At 46.5% G+C, this 9,730-nt stretch overlaps 1 protein-coding gene across 1 annotated transcript; it reads right to left on the bottom strand.

Annotated features, from left to right (window-relative positions):
• Positions 1-353: 353 nt before the first annotated feature.
• Positions 354-1,715, bottom strand: HOXB1 (homeobox B1). The gene is made up of 2 exons (XM_049858933.1): positions 1,139-1,715; positions 354-682 (listed from the first exon to the last, which is right to left on the bottom strand). The coding sequence occupies exons 1-2, from the start codon at positions 1,713-1,715 to the stop codon at positions 354-356; spliced, it is 906 nt and encodes a 301-aa protein (XP_049714890.1).
• Between the last annotated feature and the right edge of the window lie 8,015 nt (positions 1,716-9,730).

Raw genomic sequence — 9,730 nt, 5'->3', positions numbered from 1 at the left:
AAGGAAAGGAGAATCCACAAGGATGTGGACTCCACTCCCATCTCCCACCCCCACCCACGTGATGACCAAGAGCTGATCTCCAGATCAAAGGCAGAGGCCCTTCTCTCCACCTTTGACAGGGTCGGGGTCTCTCCTGCCTCTAGTCTTGTAGGGTCCCTAGCCATCAGCTCCCGGCCCAGAACAGAGAACAGTTACACCCCTCCCCACAAGGGCAGCTCTAAACTGGCGCCCCTAGCCTTGAGGAGAATTGATGGGTCGGTGAAGCCGAGGTCTGGAGTTGGGGAGAGCCAAAGAGAAGGGCTGGACTGGGGTGCTTGAGTGCCAGGAGGCCCCGTTGGGTTAGAAGTTTTAGTTCAGGAGGTGACGGAGCTGGGTGAGGCTTCTGGGGAGGTGCATGCCGACTGGTCCGAGGCGTCTCCAGCCACCTCTTTGAGGCAGCCTGGTGGGGCTGAGGGCGCCCGGCCTCCCTCCCTCTCTCGCTTCTTCTGCTTCATGCGGCGGTTCTGGAACCAAATCTTGACCTGCGTCTCGTTGAGCTCTAGGGTGGCGGCGATTTCTACCCTCCGGGCCCGGCTCAAGTACTTGTTGAAGTGGAACTCCTTCTCCAGCTCGGTTAGCTGCCGCGTAGTGAAGTTAGTGCGGAGGCCGCCGGGTGCTCCCAGGCCCAACTCCGACACCTTTGCTAGGGACGGGGCGGGGAGAAGGGCCACGTCATTTTTCTCACCTCTATCTCCTTCCCCTCCCCTTCTCCCGGGCCAGCTCTGCACCTCCATTCATCACTCTGTCCAAATCCAGCTTTCAAAGTTCTCAGGGATCACCAGGCAACCAACCTCCCCCAATCTCCAAATCTAGAGCAACTAACCCCACACTTCCATCCCCCACCCCCATCCCAGATGCACCAGGTCCTGGGCTTGTGCGGGGCTCACAGATCAGGAAGTGTAGACTTACTCTTGGGGGTGACCCGGCACTCACTAAGTGGAGGGAACCCCACCTGACCTAAGATGCTCCATAATGCTCTTACCTGCCTCTAGCTGGGAGGTACAGAGGGAAGTGCCCAGCCCTGGCCCAGGACACTTCAGTGCAGGGGCAGTGAAGCGGCTTTGGGCCCCTGGGAGGGACGGCCACACCCGAGCCCTACCTGTCTTGGGTGGATTCCTCTTGACCTTCATCCAGTCGAAGGTCCGGGCCGTGGGGGTGCTGGGTTCTGATGCGCAGGGCCGCTGCTTGTCCTCGGAGAGGACATCAGCATAGGCCGGAGCAAAGCTCGCAGTCTGCTCGTTCCCGTAAGGGGGCTGCGGCGGAGGGTAAGGCCCTAGGCCAGCTTCCCCGGCTCCGTAGCCGTCGGACAAGCCCCCCAGCTGGGCCCCGTAGCTTGAGGGGTGAAAGTAGCCTCCATCTCCTTCAGGATGGCTCAAAGGGTAGTACTGAGAAGGCCCATAGCTGGGACTGCAGGCGGCTGGGGCGTATCCCGAGGGCGCGGAGCTGGCGAAGGGCACCCCCAGCGCTGAAGGCGGCTGTTGCGTCGGGTAGCCAGGGTTCTGCTGGAGCACTGGGTTGGGCAGCCCCCCGCCATAGCGGGCCTCGCCTGCGTAGTTGTCAACGGCCGGAGCCGAACAAGGGGGAAAGGAGGTAGGGGCGTTGTGGGCGCTGTAGGCGCTGGGTCCCCGGTTACAGAGTGGGTACTCTAAGTAGGAGTTCATTCTATTATAGTCCATGCGTCGAGGCCGCAGGAGGGTCGGCCCGTTTGGGGGAGATACCCTCTTGCCCTACAACCTTTCCGCAGTATGTCACAGAGCCGAGGCTTGCATCCATGGCCCGGCCCAGCTCGCCTGGGCCAGCGATCCTCTAGGAAGGTGGGGGGGGGGGGCGCATGTGATCTCTCCCAGGCCAATGGGCGCAGTGGGCCAGAGTTTGGCAGCCCCAGCGCCCATCCATCACCCCCCAAGCATTAGCATGACAAAGACACTTCAATCACCCGCAGCCCATCCATCTGAGAGCGACATGGAAGCGTCAAAAACATCTTTCTTCAAAGACTTTTGGAAAGAAGGGACCAGAGGGAGAGGGGGGAAAAGTTAGAAGAATATTCAAGACTTTCCTCTCCTCCCAACCCCCAAAGCCTTCAAGAGGCTCCTGGGTTATTAGATTTGGACAAATTCAATCCAGCTGGCCCCCACTCTTCCCAGCTTCCAAATGAGCCTTCTCCCCAAGGCTGTAAACCTGGAAGTAGGGAATCCAGCCTTCTTTACTTTGCCCAGAACTCTCATTCTGTGCTTCTTTCTACCAATTTGTCTTGGGGTGATGTGCTAGGACTGCTGGGTGAAGTATGTTATCTTGGGCCAAATGGATGACTGTGTGGGTGGGGGGAGGGCAAAGGCGCCTAAGGGTGTGAGGCAGAGTCTAGAATCTAGATGAAGAATTCATTAAGTATGGGTGGGAAGCTGACATTTTAGCGAGCAAGGCAGGACTATGAGGAGGATGAGAAACATCCCATTCCTCTCTCCATCTCTCCACATAAACACTCTCTTCTCATTCATACATCCATTTCTCTCCCTCAGCCTCTCTTTATATTCTCTCTGTCTCAATCTATCTCTCCATTCGTCCATCTCTCTCCATGTTTATATTCGTTCCCTACCTATCCATCAACTCATCTCTCTAGATATATTTATCCTCTCTCTAGCCATCCATAGCTGTAGCTGGCTCACTCACTCAGACTTAAATAACTCCCTATATCTCTCTAGAGAGCTACAATGAGCACAGAGCTAGGTGTTTTTCAGGGGGAGGAAGCAGAGGGAGATTTTTATTCTATTTCTGAAGTGTTTAAAACTAGTGTAGACCCTGGATTCTTCTGGCTCCATCCTATTCCTCTCTCCAGCACTACCTCTATTTCCTTCCAAAAAAAAAAAACCCAAACCTCAAATCCATAAACTCCATGCCAGTTAAGTCTTAAAAGATTATTCTTATTTTCAGTTAATTTTCTAGAATTGATAAGGAGAGTTTGCTCAGCAAATTGGAAAAATTAGTGTGGAAGTCCTGAGACTCTGAATTCTAAGGTTCAAGAGTGGGGTCTCAGTCACCCCTTTCTGCTCTGTATGTCTGTTGGGCTAAGTTTTGGGGTCAGGGGAACAGGAAGTACCTCCTTCACTCTTTCAGACCCTGGATGGAACTAGACTAGAAGCCCATTGATTCTCCTCCTACAGATGCCTCAGACAAGAGCTTGGTGCAATCCAACACCCACACTCATTTGTAACCTGTCAGGGTGTCTGCGTGGCCAGAGGCCTGGGGCCGGGGCTAGGGCAAGTCCAGGAGGGCAAGAGTTCAGGGAGTGATCTCTGTAAACAATTGAGCTCAGGAGAGGAAGGGGAAGCAGGTGGGACAGGTCCAGAGAGAACCCTCAAAACTTCTCAGGTTTCACCATCCTAAAAAAGGCAGGGTGAATACTTATCTCTCTGCAAGGGACCCCAAAATTATCTCTTTGTCTTTGTGTCTCTCCATCTTTCTGTCTCTCATTCTCCCTCATTTTTGCCTGTCCTTCTCTATAGTTGCCTCTCCCGTTTCCTGTCTTTATCACACTGCCTTTCCCTTCTCTAGTAACTGTGAGCCCTGCTTAGCTCCCAATTATGAAAGACCTCAAAGCATTTCACAAGACCCCTGCCCCCTCCCCCTTCTCACCCATCCTTTGCTTCAGACTCTGCTGCAGACCCAGACAAGACGGGGGTGGAAGAACCAGCTGGTAACTTCTTTAAGAGAGAGATGCAATGGGGGAGGGTGAGAGAATGTTCACTGCCAAAGGGAAGAGGGTAGACAAAGGAAAGGAGAATTGAGATGGGAGGGAGAGGTGGTCTGCAGAAGGATTGAAGAGAAAAGGAATATTGAGCTTAGAAAAGTATATTTCTTTCTATTACTCCTTTTTGAGTTTATAGATGCTCCCAGCTTCTTAATCTTACTTTAAGATGTCCTCCATACAGGCTGAGACCTTTGGGGATATTAAAGAGAGGCTAGAGATTTTTTTTTAGAGATTAAGTGGGTAGAGTATTAGTGTTTCTCTTCTAACCCCAAACCTGAGCTAGGCCTATATCTGATCTGGCTGCCCTGCTTCTGAGAGACTTTAGATTTCGTCACTTTCCACAATTCCCTCAGTCCAGGCAGCACCTACTCCACCTCATCCCTTGCCCTCCAAATAAAGGGATCAATGTGAGACCCAAAGGAGGTAAATTCCAAATCACTTTAATAAAACAGCATAAATCTATCTAAGACTTGGGGAAATTCAGTCCCCCTAATAACAGAAATAGTCAAGAAAAGGGTGGGGCAAAAGTTCCTCAAGTCATACTGCCAATTGTAGTGACTGCTTTGGCCTCAGTTCTCTAAATTTGCCATGCTCTACAATTCATCCTTGAGTCTTGCCACCTTCCCTTCTGTAGCAGATATATTAGAACTTTCTAGAGTTCCTACTGGCTCTCTCAGCCCCAGCAGAAAGGACTGGGAGGAATCAAGCAACGTGCTTTCCTAGATACCTGAGTTTCTTCCTCCTTAAAAGAAGCTTCTCTGGCCTCTGGCCTGGAGAGTCTATGGAGCCTGTATTTCTTGCTAAATTCATGACTGAGTGCAAAAAAAAAAAAAAAGATGAAGCAATCCACATCTGGAGTAACCTATAAGCTACAGGATTTTCTGGTTAAACAAACTAAATTCATCAGGGAGATGAAAGTGAAATAAAATTGATTTCCTGGTTTGTATGATCTGCTTTGATGTGTAGAGGAGCTAGCTGAACATCGACATGTTTAGAACTGAAATTATCTTTGAGGGTTGCTGGTCCTTACCACACGGAGAATACAAGTAAGGGAACTCTTTTTAACCAGAGTTGGGTATATTAGAAGTTATACCTCAGATTCTGGCTCTCTCTGTAGAAGCTGCCTCAGCTAGGAGTTGGCAGGAGCAATATGAATCTTTCATTAGGCCTTTAAGTGTCTCTGCCTTACTGATCTCAATCCATATCTCTGGGATACATTTGAAGGCCAAGCCCAAGAGCAAACGTTGACGCTTAAGAGCTAAAAAGATATTCAGGGTTACAAATTTTCTCTATAAGAGGATGGATTCTTATTGTTGTTGGGGATGGGGGGTGTGTGAGTTCAGTGGTGTTTCATTTAATGCAAGTTAATTGAACTATCATTAATCTAATAAAGAACCTTAGACTGTGGGTGGTACACATTGTAATGAGAAGAGTACTAGGTTTCAGGCCAGAATACTTGGGTTCAAGTCCTTGTTTGGCCATTTCTTAGCCCTATGACTCTGGACAAGTTTCCTGGCTTCTCTGAGTCTCAGCCTCCTCTTCTATAAAATTGGTGTAATACTACTTACTTCACCACATTACTAACAACAACAACAACAAAAAAAAACCCTTTGCCATCAAGTTGATTCCAACTCGTAGCGACCCTATAGGACAGAGTAGAACTGCCCCATAGAGTTTCTAAGGAGCGCCTGGTGGATTTGAACTGCTGAGCTTTTGGTCAGGAACTGTAGAACTTAACCACAACACCACCAGGGTTTCCACACTACATTACTAGTAGAATTAAAACAAATAAAAAATATAAACCACAGAGGACTTAATGAATGTATGGTAACATTACATGCACATTCTGAAACAGTATGAGTCAGTCTTCTGTTTTTTAAAAAATATAACTAACATATTAAAATACGGAAACATGTAGTAGATGAATAGCATATGTGCTATATTTTCATGTAACATATCACTATATATTTTACAATATGTACTTTATCAAATGCAAATTTAATTGTGAATTGAGAAAGTTGACTGTTTTGACAAAGGGTTTTCTTCTATGCTAAAGAGTATTTTGAAAACTGAAGCCTAGTATTTTATATCTATAAAAGAACCTAAACTATTTCAAATTGCAGCTGAAAGTTTTGAGATTACATATTAGAAACAACCTGGTTTTTTCCAAATATTTGGGGAACGTTTTCTAGGGAAGATGTTGTCTCTCCTTCTTTGAAGACTTTTGCTTAGCAACCGTCCTTCCCAGGGGTAGGGATTGAACTTAACTTCTGTGATCCAGATAGATCAACAGGATGTAAATTTTTATCTGGAGTAAAAGATAAGTCAGAGAATTGGACCACTTTTTAAAAGGAAAGATTAGAGTGGCACAAATAATTGAAATAATTTTCTACTTAATTGGGCTTATCCAAATGGGATAGTTTGTGGCCAAAATACCCACTTTAGAAACCTTATTGAACACTGATCCACCTGAATTTGAAGCAGAATGACTTGTCCAAACTGTGATTTTTCTGTTTCTTTGGGAGTATGAGGAGGTTTTAATGGGGCTTCTTTGCTTTTCACTCTCTCCTCTGAGAAGGAAGCAGTTTGTTGGGTTTCTTTCAGGCACAAAATATCTATCTGCCTCACTACTGCCTGTGGAAGAGAGGGAGGAAGGAGGTAGGGAGCAGAGCTGAGTTGGAGATCAGTGGAGGATCTGGGCCATACCTGCCAGATCAGGCAGAGAGGGAATTTTGGGGAGCCCTGGAGCCTACCTTCTGCAAACTGAGGATATGACTTTGACTGAGAGCACATTTCAGAAGGATGTGCAGTGGGGCCAGTAAGTTCTTTTCAGAGACTTGGCGGAAAAGTGGGTAGCAGAATTCAACAGGACTATTTAAGGAGACCCAGAATTTGTGCCTATGTTCTGATGCCCTGGCAACCAGATAAAACATGACAAAAGAGTACTTTTCAAGTCTGGAACACCATGTCGAAGAACCTGGGTGACTTTTTGGTATGAAATGGCCTACTCTTTTTAAAGCAAGAATAAACATAACCAAATGTTGGAGAAGATGGCAGAGGGTGAAAACCAGAAGAAAACTGGGCTATGACACCTCTTAATAATAATTTTTCTTGAATACCTTGTCCCTGGCACACAGCACTACAACTAATACTTGCTTGCTGGAAAGATTTCTCTCCCTACTCATTTAAATAATGGTTGGGGCATGATTGTTGGTGTAAAGATACAAATTAACATTTGTTAAATGGCCTAACCAGATACTTGGGAGAGGGGTTATTGTCAAACACCAAGAATCACCACTCCCATATAAGAACATATGACACCAGCCATAGTAAATATTTAATACATCGTGAAGACTAACAAATATACTTTTGGCATATATCATTCCAGAGTACATTAGGAACACTTGCTTCTTCCATTTGTTTTACAGATGGAGAAACTGAGGTCCACAAAGGGGAAGGACTTGTCCAGGCATAACTCCTTTTTTTTTTTTTTATGACTTAAGGTTATTATGATTGCAAGTAATTCCTCACTCTAATGATCCTTTGCTTTCACCATAATATAAATGAACCATTCTTCTTAAAAGAATGACTCACCAAGAGCAGGGCAGACTGACCAGCAGCCTTCTGGGCTGCACTGAAACCTTCCCATTCCTACCACAGCCAATTTATAACCAGTCTCTGCTACAGACCACCCACAGTTGATCCCGACCCAAGGGAAGCCCAGCCTGAAGCCCTGCCCAGATCAGGATGGAATATGAGTGTAGCTGCCTGGCGCTGCCCTCTAATCTGCCACTCCAGGGGAGAAGGATCTACTGCCTTACCTTGGAACCACACCTCTTCCCTTTCCTTCTCCATAGCCAGCTGGGAACACTGAGGCTAAGGGGGTTGGCCCTAGGGACTAAAGGAGCTAATCTGGAACACAGGCATCCTAAGTCTCAATCCTTCATGAATCCCACATTCCTAGGCATCCCCTTGAATTTGAAGTTGGGTGAAGAGGTTGAACAGCGGAGTCATTTCCCTCAGGAAATGCATTGCCTCTTTGTTCTGTTGTGGTGGCCTCAGACATGGTACATTTTGTGAATTTGGGAAAGGAGAGAAAGAGAAAGGCTTATTTCCTGTAAGATTTCCAACTCTTCTCTAATAATCAACCAAGGGAAATACTAGATTCCCTGTATTGAGAGCTTCTGACCCCAGGATACACAAGTATCTGAATCTAAACATCTTCATGATTGATCCTTTGGCTGGAAACTCCTGGCTCCCCACTCATACTGCAGGGAGGAATCAGGACAGTTGCAGCTTCAGGCAGGAACAGAGATTCCCTACCCTTTGGGCCACTGGTTTGGGTAGGGGAGGATTAGAAGGCAGTATTGAGGCAAAGTGGGTCAAAAATTCTTCAGCATAGGAGGAAGGCAGGAAGCAAGGTAGCACTGTGACATAGCTATGCTTCTCAAACCTTAATGTGCATAAAAATCACTTGGGGACCTGCTAAATTGCAGATTCTGATTCAGTAGGTCTGGAGTGAGGACTAAGATTCTGCATTTCTAACTAGCTAACAGATAGGGGACTACCAGATTGAGTAGCAAGGCTTAGAGAACTGAAGCCTCAGAGGTTCCTGAGCATTGCCAGAAGCAATCCATGATCTCAGGGTGTGAATTCTCCCCAGCAGGGCAGATCTTGCACTTTTGGGCATTGATGAAGGATACTATTCTTTTGACCAAAGAAAGCCAGAAAGTGGGCAATTTGCAGAATGCTTTTGGTATCCTTGATCTTTTTAACAACCTTGTATAGTGACGGCAGTGGGGTTTTTTTAGGTTATAGTTGAAAGAGCATTTTTAATTAGACCAGATTATCCAGTTTGGCTATCCATAGAAATCAAAGTCTCCAGCTGAAACGTCTATTTCATTTTGCTAGTGTAGAGATAGTTTATATGCTGTGATTTTTAAGATGTGAAACACTGCCTGGGGGCATATTTTATGGAGAAATAAACACAGAGCACAATGAGATGTATAGCGTGGTTTTAATATATTGTATATTCACTTATTTATGGGGAAAATAAACACACAAGTCAATAAGCTGTGTATTATTACTTTAATATCTTGAATTTATTTCATACCTATATATATTGAGGGAAAGTAAACTAATAAGATACATGATATTTTTATAATAACACATCTAATTGTTCTATATTAATTTATTTATGAGAGAAATAAGTCCAATTTAACATGACATAAGATTATGTAGTGCAGGAGATAAATTCTATACTAAGACAGTTTAAGGGATAAAATTTCAGCTGAATAAGATCTGTATACTTCCCACCCTGAGGGGCCCCTTAGAAAAGTACATGCAGTGGCTTGCCTAGTCCTATATGTCACGACATGTGTTGGTTCCTGGCTTATCCTGACACTTCCTGCCTCTCAGTGCCTGGTGCTCCACGTCCCCGTCCTGCTGGTCCAGGGGAAAGTCTGGCCGGCCCAGGAAATAAACCGTTTTTAGAGAAAGGCAGCATCTGCCGCGGAGGTAGTCCCGCGGCGTCTGTTTCTGAGCCGGAGAAATATTAAATAAACCTAAGGAGGATGGATGGCTTTCTGGGGCCGCTTAAATCTCCACGTTCCCGCGGAACAAACCAGGAGGCAGAAGGGGGAGATCTAGCCTCGCATCCCGGGTTTGCAAGGAGTCGAGCAGGGTGCGGTGGGGCGTAGGAGTGAGTGCTGGGGTGCAAAATGAACTTGTCGGAAAATGCAGGTGGGTCTGCATTTGGAGAACATTCTGGCCAGGCTTTAAGTCCCAGAGCAAAGGATCTAAAGGCAGACCCGGAGAGGCAGCCTCCAGGCCTCAGACCCGCGATCACGCCCTCCCCTTCCCGCACCCACGCAGCCTCTCTTTCCAACTTGCATCCTCAGCATCGGTAGGATTCGTTTTTAAAACAAAACTAAAATTAAAGGGAAG

The sequence above is a fragment of the Elephas maximus genome, chromosome 19 (assembly GCF_024166365.1).
Source record: "Elephas maximus indicus isolate mEleMax1 chromosome 19, mEleMax1 primary haplotype, whole genome shotgun sequence".
Taxonomy (NCBI): domain Eukaryota; kingdom Metazoa; phylum Chordata; class Mammalia; order Proboscidea; family Elephantidae; genus Elephas; species Elephas maximus.
This window is presented reverse-complemented; position numbering and strand designations above follow the sequence as displayed.

Excerpts from the sequence above, each read along its gene's own strand:
- HOXB1 (XM_049858933.1), bottom strand. The coding sequence starts at position 1,715 with ATGGACTATAATAGAATGAACTCCTACTTAGAGTACCCACTCTGTAAC. Across the intron at positions 683-1,138 it reads GAGGAATCCACCCAAGACAG|CAAAGGTGTCGGAGTTGGGC; the intron begins GTAGGGCTCGGG and ends CCCCGTCCCTAG.